The following is a 13,749-nucleotide window of genomic DNA, read 5'->3' on the forward strand; positions in this document are numbered from 1 at the left end:
GAAACAAGACGTCATGCCTCCGTCGCTCCGCGAGTGAAACGCCGAGGCCCTCGGTACGATTTAATTTAATGGTTGAGCTTGCCCTCCTTGAAGGCCTTGATCTCGTTGCCGTCCTGGGCGATCATGCAGCACGGGCAGCAGAGCGCGCTCAGGAAATCGTAGATCGGACGCTCCTGCACACCACCGCGTCAGTCAGTCAGCGCACAGCCTGATCAGATGAAGCGGCTGCAGCGTACCCGGTAGCCCAGCGCCTTCCGGAACTCGACTCTGGTCCACCAGCGGAGGAAAGTCTGACGCGTTGTACCCACCAACACGAGTCAGCCAAAAAAAAACGGTAAAAAAATAAAAATAAAATAAAAATAAACAAACAATAAAGAAAAGGGGGACGAGAGGTATGGTACCGAGGAGAGGAAGAAGAACCACATGTCGGCAAACGAGATGGTCAGGAAGTAGACGCAGCACCAGATGAGGAAGCTGCTGCTCGTGTCCCTCTCGTTCTGTGCACGCACCACCAAGAGAATATAATTTAATAAAACAAATAAAACGCACAGGAAGTAGAAAGTAGAGAGAGAGAGCGCACGTGGGGGTTGAGCCTCTCCCAGTTCTGGCCGAACTGGATGCAGGGGCAGCACCACGAGCAGATGCCTAGTCATAATTTGAGGGTTTGGTTGAGATTGTCATCGTGAGCTCACGTAGATTGCATCTCTTTGGAATTCCAAAGAGATCAAATGGAGAAGCTTCGCCATGCAATTCATCGATCAATCATTTTTGGGAAACGTACAAACGTCGCAATTGGAGAAGCAGGAGCACAGGCCATGTTCGAAATCGTTCTGACCGAACGCACCAGCACCTCCAGGCGTCTGGTTCGAGGCGGCGGGCTTGTCCTCCTCGTGGTCGCTGTGGTGCTTTCCACCATGGTCATCGCTGTCATCCAGACCCATCTTCCTCCTCTCTCTTTGTACTCTGCGGTTGCTGAGTGCTTCGCACGAAATTGGCTCTCTTTTCATTTCCGACATAACATCTGGTCGACATAATTTCTTTGTTTATTTGGCGAAGAAAAAGAAAGAGAAATCACACCGCCGAGGTCAGGGCAGCTGCAAGCAACCGAACGAACGCCTTGTTTTTACTTTCGTGTTGTTATGGCAGCAACCTGCTACATCTTGAGAGACTTGGCCTCATAGACTCCCGGCAGCTTGTCCATGTACTCATCCACGAACGAGATCAGCTTGTCCTTCACCTTCTCGTTCCATTTCAGCTCAGCTGCTCGACACCAACCGACCACACACCACACAAACTGCACGTCAGTCGACTGTCGTGTCGTTGGTCGTGTCGTGTCGTGTGTCGGCGGGTGTGACTGTACCGCTGCGTCCCTTCTTGCTGCTGGCCTTCTTCACCAGCATGCGCCTCTGCTCCTTCTCCACGATCAGGTGCGTGAGCTTCCGCGCCAGATGCTTGAAATCGTCCTTGCTCTTCACCTTGCCCTGCAGCCACGTGCACACGGTCGTTGGTGAGTGAAAAGAGATCGCGCGCAGAGCCCCGCAAAGCCGGGGAAGGAGGGTAGTGGGGGGGGGGGAACCATACCTCGTCCAAGTACTTCTTGAGGTATTTGACGACGTAGGTGCCCACCGTCTTGCGGAACTTCTTCTCGCTCGAGACCGCCTTGTCCTTGCTCCCGGCGCTGGCCGCCACGGGGATCTTGGCCTTCTCCTTCTCCTTCGTTCTCCTCGCCTCGTCCCGCTCCTTCTGCTCCTTCCTCTCGTTCCGGCCCTGCCCCTGGGGCACCTCCACGCCAGAGGTAAGGCCGGTGCTGATACTACCGCCGCCGCTGCCGCTGCCGCCGCCGTGGCCATTGGTACGCGCCGGCGGGTTGTTGCCGACGAGGCCGCCCATGGCCATGGTCATGGCGGCCTGTTGGGGCGTCGGCATGAACGGCTGGGCGCCGCCGCCCATCGCGGCAAACTGGTGGAGGCCCGCCGGCATCTGCTGCTGCTGCTGCTGTGCGGGTAGTGCTGTTGCTGGTGGTGGTGGAGCGGCGGCGGCGTCATGTGGAGGGGAGGCCGGTTGGCCAGGTGCGTGGGGAAGGCCGGGTTGTAGGCGCCGGCGAGCGCGGGCGGCATGATGCCCTGCGGCTGCGGCTGCGGCTGGCCGCTGTTGATGAGATAGGGCGGCGGCGTGGGGAGGCCCATGACTCGTGGCGGTGCCGAGGCGATGAGTGGCGGACGGGGCTGGAAGGGCAGCTGGCCCACGGGCGCGGGCAGCGCCGACTGAGACGACCCCGACGTCGCAGACGACGGCGGGAAGGCGTCCTCCCAGCGGTACTTCTTCTGCTGCGACGGCGGCGACGACGATCGTGGCGGCGTTTTCCGCTTCTCGTTCTCCCGCCGGTCCCACCCATCACTTCGTCGGTCCCGGTCTCGGTCGCGGTCGCGGTCTCGGTCCCTATCGCCGTCGCGGTCCCGTTCTCGGTCTCTGTCGCGGTCGTAGTCCGCATCACGGTCGCGGTCTCGGTCTCTGTCGCGGTCCCGTCTGTCCCGGTCGTCTCGGTCGCGACGTCGGTCCCGGTCGTCGTCGCGGTCATAGCGATCCCTGTCGCGGTCGCGGTCGCGGTCGCGATCATCGTGCCCGTTGCCGGAGCTGCTGGCCTTCTTTTTGAAGCGCGGCATGGCACCGAGGCTCTGCGTCGCGCTCTTGCGGCTCTTGGACTCGCTCGCGGCGGACCTGCGCTTGCCGGTGGTGGCCCGCGCGACGAGCTCCTCCGACTCCAACGGTCCGCTCCACGCCCGGTCGATGCGGCCGGCCTCGCGCAAGCCGCTGAGGTAGGCGCCGGCCACCGTCGCGGGATGTTCGCGCTGCGTGGCCTCGCCCGCGAAGAAGAGGCGGAGCGAAACGGGACGCGCCAGCATGTCGTAGTCGTCACCTATCACACACACACACACACACACACACACGTCAGCAATGTTGTCAGGTCTGTCGATAAGAAATGAAGAAGAAATACCTGAGGCATCGACGGACACGTAGGAGTAGGAGCCCCGGGCGAACGGGTCGCTGTACCACCGGGTGATGACGTGGTTGATGGGATCGGGGCAGCCCGGGTAGACCTGCCGCAGCTTGCGCATGGCCCTGGCCACGATCTCCTCGTCGCTCCGCTCCTCGTGCGTGTAGGCCGCACCGCCAGCCACCAGCGCCAGAAGGATCGGCTTCTTCATGCAGCGGTGCATGTTGTTGTAGATGAAGCACTCGCCCCTGAGCCGCAGCACGTGTGAGTGTTCGCCAACACAATCAGAAGCGCGACGTGTGAGGGACCCAGGTGTACCGTTGGGCGATCTCGTCGTCGCACACGCCAAAGTAATCCTTGGTGTCGTCCCAGAACACGCTAGGGAAGAGGAGGCCCACCTTGTTCAGGTTGCCGAACCCCATCCGGTTGATGACGTCCACCTTCCAGCCCGGCAGGGGAGGCTCGAAGCTCACCGCCCTGTCGGAGGGGGAAACGCGTTGAGTCAAACAACGACATTCCACGGCGCGCGATCGACGCACCCCTGCTTCAAAACGCCGAGCGGGAGCGTGACGAGAACGATGTCGCCCTCGAATGTGTCGCCGTTCGAGGTGGTCACCCGGACGCCGTCGTCGTCGTAGTGGAGCGACTCCACGGGGTGGCCGTAGCGGATGTCCAGCCCGTCGGCCAGCTTTTGCAGGACCGTGCCGTAGCCCCTCTGCAGAAGGCAGTGGTGGCCCTCGAAATCGTATTGATCGTCCTTGGGTCCAACAACAAAGAGAGGGAAAACGAGTGCGATGAGGGTACACGAATTGGCAGGCGGGCGTTCGTATTAGTAGTGGTAGTGGGTACCTGATCCCAGTGACGGAGCGAGATGTCGGCCAGCTCAGCCGCACATGCGTACTCCAGGTTGGCCACGTGCCAATCAAATGTCGATCGTTCAAGCGGCGTGTACTCGGGATAGAGATTCTGCACACATCGCGTGTTGTGTGGTAGGTGGGTGGGTGGGTGGTTAGGAGGAGAAACCAAAGTTGCGGGCGAGTAGCGGCGTACCTGCTCCTGGAGCACATGATCGATTGCACGGCCCAGCGATGTACGGTCGGTAATCTTCTCGGAGGAGCTGGGGAGGGACAGCGCCGCGGCCAGCGACACCACTCGCTTCCTGGGCGGAGGCGAGGCCTTGGTGGTCGTGGCTCCTCCCTTCTCGCTGGGTTCCTCTTCCTTGACTGTGCGCAGTCCTCACAGTGAGTAGGAGTCAGCGTGACCGAAGGATAGTGCGAAGTGAGTAGAGGTTACCGCTGGCCCCGGGCTGGCCGGCGTCTTCGCCCATGAGCTCGGCGTAGAAGGTGGCCAGAGCCTCGGCCTTCTGTTCCTCGGTCTCCTGCTTCACCTCCGTTGTGGCCTCCTGCTTCACCTCTGTCGTGGTCTCCTGCTTCACCTCCGGCGCGACGGAGTCTTCGACGCTGGCGGGCTGCTCGAACGGTTCGGACTTGGCGGCCTCGTCACCCTGTCGCTGCTGCTGCTGGGCCTCGGTATCGGGCTTGGCCTCGGCCTCGGCCTCGATGTCCTCCTCCATCGAGGGCACCTGGATCGAGTCCTCCTCCCCCTTTTTCTCCTCCTCCTCTTCTTTCTTCACGCGGGGCGTCTCCGCCTTCTTGGCGCCTTGCTCCTCCTCGCGGGGGGCGGGCACCACCAGCTTTTTCTCCTCCTTGACGTACGCCGCTTTGCCGAACACTACCGCCGTGTTCTTCTCCTCGCGCATCAGGTCCCAGTACTGGACCTGCACACGCACACACACACACACGCACACGCACACACGGTGTGTCAGCCGAGCACGGGAGTGAGCCAATGCAATGAGCGGATGGACGTTGCTTACCTTGTTGGTGAGCCGGAGCACGTCGTTGAAGTCCTTCTCCACCTTTTCGTCGAGGTCCGCCGGCGGAGGAATGCCAGCGGCGGTGTACAGCGGGCAGTCGCTCTCGAGTATGTGCACCTCCTCGCGCACCTGCTTGATGAGGTTGAACACCGGATTACCAATCGTACCTGTAGGCATGTGTGTGTGTGTGTGTGTGTGTGTGTGTGTGTGTGTGTGGTTATTTCACAATCCTAACTTGCGACTTGCGGCGACAAAGCGAGGCAGGACCGCGTACCGGTCACGACCATGGCGCCCAGGTCGATCTCGCCGCCCAACGAGCTGTTTGTGTTGACTCGCCCGCCGACCCGATCTCGCGCCTCCAACACTGTCACCCTAGTGTGCGAAGAAAAAGAGCGAAGAGAGAGGGAGGGGTGACGCAATGTTTTTAGGGGAGGTGTTGCGCCCATGATAGTAGATCGAGCTGAGGGAGTACTGATAGCCGAGGTGGTGAAGGTGCTTGGCCGCCGCGAGACCGGACGCGCCCGCGCCGAGTACGATGACCTTCTCCTTGTTCCATTCCTTCCGCGGATTATCGAACACGCCGGTGTTGATGTAGCCGTAGCGCGTCAGGAAGTCGTGCGCCAGCTTCGCCGTCGGCGCGTGCTTCGCCTGCCCAGAAACAAGTAACATCATCAACGTCGTCTTCCTCCTCCTCGAGAGCGCAGAGAGGGGCTAAGACGAAGAAGACGAAGAAGAAGTAGAGATGAAGTACCCGCAGGCCCTTGATGGCTTCGGCGCGGGTGAGGTACTCGTGGGGGTTCTTGAGCCACTTGCAAAGCACCGAGTTCCTGACCACCACGTAGGCCTCGGAATCGGCCGCGGCGGTGGCTGGCAGCTCGCGCTTCTCGCGCCACGACAGCATGCTGGGCGGAAGCCCCACCTGGGCCGCCGCATCTGCACAAAGAAGGCCAAACGTGAGGTCAGTGGAGAGAGAGAGAGAGAGAGTTCGAGCAGACTTCCGCACTGGATGGGTGCACACCGTGTTCTTTGTTGTACTCCTCCCTCGCCACGCGCTCTTCGTCAAAGTCGTCAAGGCCCAGCCCGTCCAGCTCGCGCTGCACCTTCTTGGCCTGACGATTGCGCAGCCGCCGTTGGTAGGAAAGGCCCTTGTCCTTCTTGTCGCGGGCGTAGCCCTCCCGCGGACCGTACTCGGAAACATCTGTGATGATGATGAAGGGAAACACATGCGTTCATTTGAACTGTCAATCAATGGGTCGGGAAAAACGTACATTCGGTGTCCATATGCGCAGCACTGCCGGTTATCAAACAGGTCAGCCGACTGTCCACGGGAATGGGAGGGAGGCGAAGCACTCGGCGTGCGGATGAATGGAATCTAACGGCACCAGTGTTTGTCCCTTTTCCGCAACAATTTCTTTTATTTTCGAAACACTTTTTTCTCTTCATAATCGGAATTCCTTGAATTCTGGCCGTTGACAAAATGGGGGGAAAGTGGCTGGAGGCAAAACGTGAGCAGCGACCACGGCCAACGCGAAAGGAAAAAGATGAGCACCAGCGTCGTGGCGCGGTCCAAGAAGAGAAAGCGAACCGCAAATCAACAGCTCCAAACCAGACTCGATGGAGGCTACTGGAGGAGAAAAGCGGCGATGGATGGACTCACCACGTCGTCGAAGGCTGCGACGTCCAAGAGAACGCGAAAGGTCAAGGTCACCATCGTTACTTCGGAGGTAATTCATCTGTGTTCACCCTTTTGCGATATTTTATTATTTATTTATTGGATTAATGGTCGAGACTGCATCGTGCAGGACGAAGATGAAGGTGAGGAGGCTCATGAATTTAAAGAGCAAGACTGGGTACCGAAGGCGAAGCAAAATCCGACGGCCAGCCCTAGAAAATCAAAGACACGAGCACCATCCTTGAGTCCAATGAAGGGCCGGCAGTGTCGGCCCACCCTTGTGCTCGACTTGACCGCCGACGATCTGCCGCTTCCCATCTCACCCAATCGGTGGCCGAGCATCCATCAGTCCTGCCCTGCTGCTCCCAGCACCACCCTGTCCTCGCCTCACGCCACTGACAGCTCGACCGCTACTCTACCACCACCGCCCAAGCCGAGCGCTGGCGGTGATGATGATGGTGGTGAGCTCATGCACACGCTTGGACCCTACCTCCTCGAGAACCAACGCAACGAAACGCGACAGCGCAACCAACGCCACTTCCGCGAGGTGTCCCTCTTTGCGCTGTGCGTGGACGTCGTTGCTGGCATCGAGTGGACGACGTCGTCGCCGGTCATGCCGGGTCCGAGGGTCGCTAGGCCTGGTCACCAGTCGCCCGTGGCCAGGACCCCTCAGTCCCACTCCTCGCCCTTTGGCTCGCCGGTGCATTGGCTGCCCTCGGCGGCGTCGCCTTTGGCATCCCCGCCACACGCGCTGTCTCTGCGATCCGAGATCGTCAGCCTTCCGCTGCCGCCGCAAGCGAAGCGGGTGGTGTTCGACGACGCGACGGTGAAGCGAATCGTCGAGCGCTGTCGGAAGACGCGGGCCAGCATGCAACCCTTCGTCGGCTTCTTCGACGCCGCTGCTCTCCCCTGCCTCGACTTGAGCGAGTGCAGGCTTGGCCGGGGCACCGTGATTCCCTTCCACGGTATATGTACACACCACCGCACAACGCACAACGCACGGCACACACGACACGACACACGCACGACACACAGTCACATGCACGCACCACTGACCGGTTGAGCTTTGGCAGAGTTCAGTTCGCTGACGGAGCTCAACCTGGCGTCCACTGATCTTGGGATGAGTACACTCAAACTTGTCGGATGTACGCCACAAAGAATTCGCTCCTCGGTTCATCGTCGCACGCATCTGGCGCCATCTCTGACGATAGACACGCACAACCGCACACGCACACGCACAACCGCACACGCACACGCACATACGTCGCGGGGGTTGGTGGTGGTTTAGGTCTGCCGGGTCTGGTGAAACTCAACCTGAGCAACATGCATCTCAACGACGAGCATCTGGTGCACGTTGCAAGTACACATCTCGTCTCGGCGGGCCGACCCCTGCCCATCTTGCTGTCTATCTCTCCCACTCAGCACTCATTCCGTTTCTCTCCGGGTGGTGCGCGCAGAGCTCGCCCGACTGAGAGAGCTGAAGGTCGCCCGCAACGTCGACATCACGAACATTGGCGCCAACGACAGCATCGCCAGTACGAATCCCCAACAAGAGGACCGAAACTTGAACATCTTATTTATTTATTTATTGGCTCATCACGATCCCGTGCCTGCCATCAGAGCTGAGCCGATTGGAGGTGCTCGATGTCCAGGGAACATCGATCTTCATCACCGCTCTGTGCCGCCTAGTTGGTACACATCATCGGCTCTTCTCTTTATTCTTCGTTAGCCGTTGCGCTGAATGATGGTCGCGCGTGCATGAACGTCTGGCGTCACGCACGCACACTTGTCACGTCGCAGCGCGACTGCCCGACCTCCGCTTCCTGCGGGTGGCCGAGCGTACGGAGGAGTATCTGCGCAACCAGGCCGAGGTCTACGCCTGCCCCGATCTCATTACGTGCAAGGAGGAGGCCCAGCTCCTCTCCCTTGCGGAGCTGCGAAGGTACGCACACGCACACACGTACCACCGCACACGCACACGCACCGGCGCACAACAAACGACGAACGTCTACGTAGGCAGCTGCAAATCCTGGAGACGACGGGCGCAGGAGGGAAGAAGGCCGAGCTGCTGGCCCGGCTCGAGAAGCTGCTCGACAAGCGAAAAGAGGAGGAACCACTCATCTGCATCGTGATGGCCCGGCAAGACACTATTGTGTAGCCATGCGTGACGACGAATGTACAAACGGCTTAGATCGGGGACTCCACATACAGCCCGGGCTTTTTTCTTTTCAACTCCTAAGCATGGTGGCTACGAGGGAGAGCACCCGGCCGACACGAATTCTTAGGGAGGAGAAGTAGCGAGAAAACAGGTCGGGGTGGGGCTGAAGAGCCCCTGCTGTTTGAAATGTTGTTGTCATTGCAAAGAGATAATCATGATGTTTGTTATCATATATCAGTAAACAGCAACTTAATCAGCCCGGCCGGGCGCAGACCTGCGGACGGTAGTGGGTGTTCGAGCTGGCCGCTTCCATCTCCCTGCGCAGGGCGGCATTGGTGTTGTCGAGCTTGTCTTGCGTGCGGCGCCACTGCTCGCGCGGCTCTGCCCTGCGGTGCTCCACGACCTTGGCTTGCTTGCTCAGCTGTAACTGAACGGTCTCCAGCTGTCGCTGCAGTTCATCGCGTCGGCGCTTGTTGGCCTGATGCTCGCTCTCCAGCCGCTCCTGCTCCCTCTGCGCCCGCCTGACCTTCTCCCTTTGCGAGCTAATCTCGAGCTGACAGGCGTTGATCTCGCGGGTCACCTTCGCCAAGTCGGCGGTCGCAGCCTGCAGGTCGGCGCTGGCCTTGTCTAGCCCAAGCCGCGTCTGTTCGACGGCGGCCTTGGCCGCGTCGTGGCCCTCCTGTGCCCGCCGGTGCGCGGCCTGGGCTTCCCGGTGCTGCTGGGCCAGGTCGGCCCGGATCGCCCTGCGCTCGTCGCGCCTGAGCTTGGCCTCGACCAGCGCCTCCTTTAGCTTCTGGTCGTACACTGCCGCTGCCTTGCTGTCGGCCTCGAGCCGCGAATGCGCGTCGACTGTTCTCGTCTCGTTCTGTCGCGCGACGTTGCGCCTGGCCTTGGCGCTCTCCATGGAGCCCTCAGCCCCTCGTCGGAGGGTAGTCTTGGCGCTCACGAGTTCGACCGCCTGCTGGAGACCCTTTCGGGCCACATCGGTGGCGGCCGAGGCGGCCGAGGCCGCGTCAGCGCACTCCGCCTCCTTGGCCTTGGCCTGGCCGACGCGCTCCTGCGCCGCGCTGACGTCAGCTTCGGCGGCCTTCAGCTCGGCCTCGGCCTGGGCCTTGAGCTGGGCCGTCACGGCACTGAAGACAGCGATCGCGGCCGCGACTGCCACACCAACGGGGCCGCCGGCCATCGCGACTGGAGCCAGCGTGGCGGCCGTCTGGGATCCATCCGCAGGCGCAGCGCTCGGGGCCGCCTCCTTGCGGTGCTTGTCCTCGGCCTTCCACGCGGCCTGCTTGACATAGGTGTCGCCGAGGCCCTGTACGGCGGGCACAAGGCTGCACACGAGGCCGAGCTCGGCCGCCTTGGACTTTGCGGCTTCGAGCCGCTGCTGAGCGGATGCCAGCGCGGCGAGGGCCTGGGCCGCCTCCTGCTCGGCTGCCCTCTGGCGCTCCTCGGCGGCGCGCTGGTCGGCCTCGACCTTGGCCAGCTCGAGCTTCGCCTTGGCCTCTTCTGCCTACGAATCCCCGTTAGCCATCGTCACCGTCGCACCTCAAGTAACGAAGGAGAAGGCGCGTGTGCGCGTACTCGGGCGGCTTCTTCGGCTGCCTCGGCGGCTTTCAGATCCTCCTTGGCAGCGATCAGCTCTTCTTCCCTTCGCGCTGCCTCGTCCTGCGCGCGCTTCATCACGTCGGCCGCTTCGGCCCGCTTGGCCTCCACTTCCTCGATCTGCGCACATCAGCCGCCACTTCCTAATCGTGAACGGGAGGAAGCACGGTACCACTTTCTGGGACTCGTAGCACTTGATCTCCTGCAGCCGCACCCTCTCCTCGAGCGCCGCCAGCTGGAGCTCGGCCTGCTGCAGCTCGCGCTCGACCGCAGCGAGCTCCGCGGCCAGTTTTCTCTCCTGCTCCGCCGCGGCCTCGAGCTCGCGCCGTGCCTGGTCCAGGGCAGCACACGCCGCCTGGTACTGTGCCTCGGCCTCCTTCTTCTGGGCCTGCAGCTCGCCCTCGGCCTCCTCGAGCTGCTTCTTCTTCTCCTGCAGCTCTTCGAGCTTCTTCTGCTCCTCCTCAGCCTTGTCTTCGGCCGCGATGGTCTCCTCCTCCAGCTCGGCCAGCCGCCTACATGCAGCACCGCCCCCCCCCCAAGCTGACGTCAGCTGAGGCTTCAGTGAAGAAATGTAAAGATTCGAATAAAGATGAGAGGGGAGAGGACCGCTCCTGGGCTCTGATCTCCTTCTGGAGAAGGTCGATGAGCTGGACGAGGTCGCTTTGGGCCTTCTCGAGTAGTTCCAGGTCGCGCCGCGGTGGCCAACTGATCCTTCTGCCACTGGGCTTGGGCCGACTGCCGCAGCACCTGCTGGAGGGCGGTCACCTCCACTCGCAGCCGTACCTGCTTCTGGGTGAGGCGTGCCAGGCCAGAAGCGGTGCTTGCCTCTTCACTAGTGGGTCTGTCCATGTGCGGTTGTAGTTTCGTGTGGTTATGAATAAAACTGAAAAAACCAACAAAACCAAAACCACTTCGGCCGAACGAGGAGAATCGAAAAAATGCCAGAAATGCGATGACATTTGATGTGATAATTTTTGTAATTTTTTATTGAGCGGCTCCATTTTTCTGCGGGTGACAGGGGCACTCGTTGTTTGTTTGAGAACGCAACACCGCATTCTCTAACCACTCCTCTGGGCGCCCACAGGAACGATGGCGGGCCTTGTGCGTTGGTAGTACGCTTCGGCGCCGCGCTTGGCGTCCTGCATGGTCTTGAGCAGCTGGTCGAGCTGCTCCTTCTTCCGCAGCGCCGTGGCGCGCGCAGCGGTGGCCACGTTGAGCAGGTCCTTCTGTTGCTGCAGCTGGCGCTCGGCCGAGCGCTGATCCTCCTGCAGGCGTGCGAGCTGGCTCACCACGCCGTCCTTCTGGCGCCTAATGAGGGCCGTCTTGGCCTTCTTCTCGCGGATCTCGCGCTCCTTGTCCTTCACCTCGGCCGCGAGCGCATCGCAGTTGGCCGTGGCGTCTTCGAGCTGAACGGTGATGGCCTGCAGCTTGCGGCCCAGCTGGTCCCGCTGGTTGCTATTGGCGTTGGCCTCCTCGGTCATGGCCCGGATGCGCAGCTGGACTTCGGCGTGGTCCTCTTCGAGCGACGCCTGCGCCGTGATGGTGCGCTCGCGCTCGTGCTTGGTGGCGCTCAGCTTCTGCTTGAGCTCGACGAGCTGCTGGCTGACCGACCTGTGCTTGCCCTGCGCCGTGTTGAGCTTCTGCTTGGCGCGGCCGGTCTTGCTCTGGAGCTCGTTCATGCGGTTGAGCTCGCGCCTCGCGATGTTGCGGGCCTCGCGCGCCTTCTCCGTCATGCTGTCGGCTCGCTGGCGGTGTTCGTTGCGCTGCGAGGTTAGCTGGTTGTGACGCTGTCGGTTCTTGTTGATGGCATCGCGGATCTGCTGTCTCTCGCCCTCGCGGGACACCGTCACCGTGCGCTTGGGGCAGCGGCCCTCGGTGCGAGTGTAGTCCTGGGTGCTGTGGAGCTTTTGCTGCAGCTGGGCTTCCTCCGCGTCGAGCTGCGCCATCTCCTGCTCGCACCGCTGCGCGGCTGCCCTTTGCTATACGGAATGTCGTGAGTACCACTCATGCAATTGCATGTAGTCAACGGAGCCAAATTGCTATCGTGAGGTTTCGAACCTGGGCGGCCTCTTGATCTAGGCGAGCAGCTTCGGCCTCCTGGTGTGTCTTCTCCTCGCTGGCCTCGCGGTAGCTGCTCTCCAGCTCGTTGATGAGGTCTTCGGCGTTCTCGATGGCCTGCTCGAGCTCCTTCTGCTCGGCCGAGGCCTCGCGCGTCTCCTCGCTCACCGAACGGAGCCTGTCCTCGAGACGACGCAGCGCATCGGCAAGCCGCTTGCTCTCCGCCTGTGCGCAGCCACGCGCCATGTGAGCCACGGGCCGCCATCATGGGCGAACCACCACCACCCGTTGTTTGCGCACCTTGATCTTCTCTGCAGTGAAGTTCTCTTGACGGAGGCGGTCCTGAAGGTCGGCGATGGTGGCTGCGAGGGTGTCCTCCTCGCGCTTGATGTCGTCCATCTCCTGCTTGAGCCGCTCGGCCGTGCGCTTGAGCTCGCTCAGCTTGCCGGCGACGAGCGCGTGCTCCTCCTGCTTGCTGCGCTGGTCCTCCAATGCCGCCTCGATCTCGCGATCGACGGCCTCCATCTGGGCCTGCTGCTGGGCGAGCTGCTCCTCGAGGGCCCGCGCCTTGTCCTGTGCCTCGTTGAGGGTGGCCTGTATCTGATTGATCTTGTCCGAGTGTTCTCTGACCTGAGCGCTGGCCAGGCGTGCATCGGCCCTCGCCTGGTCGCTCTCTCGCTTGGTGTCCTCGATGCGTTCGTCCACGTCCTTTAGGCCCCGCTCCACTTCCTGGGCGCTTACCTGTAGGAAGTAGCGCGAAAGGCTTCATTCATTAATTCGTTCGATTTCACGCCAAAACAAATCGAGAATCGTTGTGCGTACGTCGTAGTGAGCCAGGCGCTCCTGCATGTCCAGCTCACCCTGCAGCGGCCTCGAATCGAAGTTGAATGCTTCGGGGTTACGCGTCCTGCGCTGATCTTTCGCTGCATTATCCATCCTTCAGCAGGGGTGATTGGTTTCGATGTTATAGATTGAACACCTGCACGGTGGCTGACGGTCAGTAAGGAGGTTGGTGAGTGCAGGTTGGTTTGAGGACTGAAGCGGGTCCGCTTCTCTGGTACCCTCCGTCAGTTCGGCCGAACGCCCCCCCCCCATTAATTTTCTATCACTTCGGTGAACCACCAGCACCAGTTCGGCCGAACGCGCCACACTCGACCCTAACTTCCTCCCTTGCTGTAGAACCACCAAGCAATCAAGCTCGCAGATCAACCCACCAGCCGGTAGCGTCCGTACCTTCGCTAAGACATCTCACGCGATGGATAGCCCCCACGATGATCAAGATGATCCGCGAACGATGGCCCTGCGAGCCGTCACCGCCCTCGTCGTGCGAACCCGGATCAGCGCCGACCCTGCAGCACAGAACCGAATGGCCACCGATCTGCTGCAGATTA

The 13,749-nt window shown here is 61.2% G+C and overlaps 5 protein-coding genes across 5 annotated transcripts; 1 reads left to right on the top strand and 4 right to left on the bottom strand.

Moving 5' to 3' along the window:
- Nucleotides 1-65: 65 nt before the first annotated feature.
- ACA1_135110 (Hypothetical protein) lies at nucleotides 66-941 on the bottom strand (the record flags this gene model as incomplete). The annotated part of the gene is made up of 5 exons (XM_004333338.1): nucleotides 66-173; nucleotides 237-290; nucleotides 402-497; nucleotides 581-645; nucleotides 782-941. 5 exons carry the CDS (start codon nucleotides 939-941, stop codon nucleotides 66-68), a joined length of 483 nt encoding a protein of 160 aa, XP_004333386.1.
- A 212-nt stretch (nucleotides 942-1,153) lies between these two features.
- On the bottom strand, nucleotides 1,154-1,896 carry ACA1_135120 (Set2-Rpb1 interacting protein; the record flags this gene model as incomplete). Its single annotated transcript, XM_004333339.1, has 3 exons — nucleotides 1,154-1,260; nucleotides 1,361-1,481; nucleotides 1,582-1,896. The coding sequence occupies 3 exons, from the start codon at nucleotides 1,894-1,896 to the stop codon at nucleotides 1,154-1,156; spliced, it is 543 nt and encodes a 180-aa protein (XP_004333387.1).
- A 2-nt stretch (nucleotides 1,897-1,898) lies between these two features.
- Nucleotides 1,899-6,149, bottom strand: ACA1_135130 (FAD dependent oxidoreductase domain containing protein; the record flags this gene model as incomplete). The annotated part of the gene is made up of 13 exons (XM_004333340.1): nucleotides 1,899-2,917; nucleotides 2,996-3,243; nucleotides 3,314-3,472; nucleotides 3,535-3,752; nucleotides 3,845-3,961; nucleotides 4,046-4,218; nucleotides 4,289-4,772; nucleotides 4,869-5,035; nucleotides 5,143-5,240; nucleotides 5,341-5,516; nucleotides 5,620-5,801; nucleotides 5,887-6,066; nucleotides 6,137-6,149. The coding sequence occupies 13 exons, from the start codon at nucleotides 6,147-6,149 to the stop codon at nucleotides 1,899-1,901; spliced, it is 3,234 nt and encodes a 1,077-aa protein (XP_004333388.1).
- A 641-nt stretch (nucleotides 6,150-6,790) lies between these two features.
- Nucleotides 6,791-8,698, top strand: ACA1_135140 (uncharacterized protein; the record flags this gene model as incomplete). The annotated part of the gene is made up of 7 exons (XM_004333341.1): nucleotides 6,791-7,505; nucleotides 7,614-7,685; nucleotides 7,829-7,900; nucleotides 7,998-8,075; nucleotides 8,161-8,232; nucleotides 8,341-8,482; nucleotides 8,557-8,698. 7 exons carry the CDS (start codon nucleotides 6,791-6,793, stop codon nucleotides 8,696-8,698), a joined length of 1,293 nt encoding a protein of 430 aa, XP_004333389.1.
- A 253-nt stretch (nucleotides 8,699-8,951) lies between these two features.
- On the bottom strand, nucleotides 8,952-13,294 carry ACA1_135150 (uncharacterized protein; the record flags this gene model as incomplete). The annotated part of the gene is given in 9 exon segments (XM_004333342.1): nucleotides 8,952-10,208; nucleotides 10,280-10,420; nucleotides 10,473-10,812; nucleotides 10,907-11,005; nucleotides 11,022-11,083; nucleotides 11,389-12,261; nucleotides 12,359-12,583; nucleotides 12,659-13,099; nucleotides 13,181-13,294. The coding sequence occupies 9 exon segments, from the start codon at nucleotides 13,292-13,294 to the stop codon at nucleotides 8,952-8,954; spliced, it is 3,552 nt and encodes a 1,183-aa protein (XP_004333390.1).
- Between the last annotated feature and the right edge of the window lie 455 nt (nucleotides 13,295-13,749).

Source organism: Acanthamoeba castellanii, assembly GCF_000313135.1.
Source record: "Acanthamoeba castellanii str. Neff unplaced genomic scaffold scf7180000084702, whole genome shotgun sequence".
Lineage (NCBI taxonomy): Eukaryota > Discosea > Longamoebia > Acanthamoebidae > Acanthamoeba > Acanthamoeba castellanii.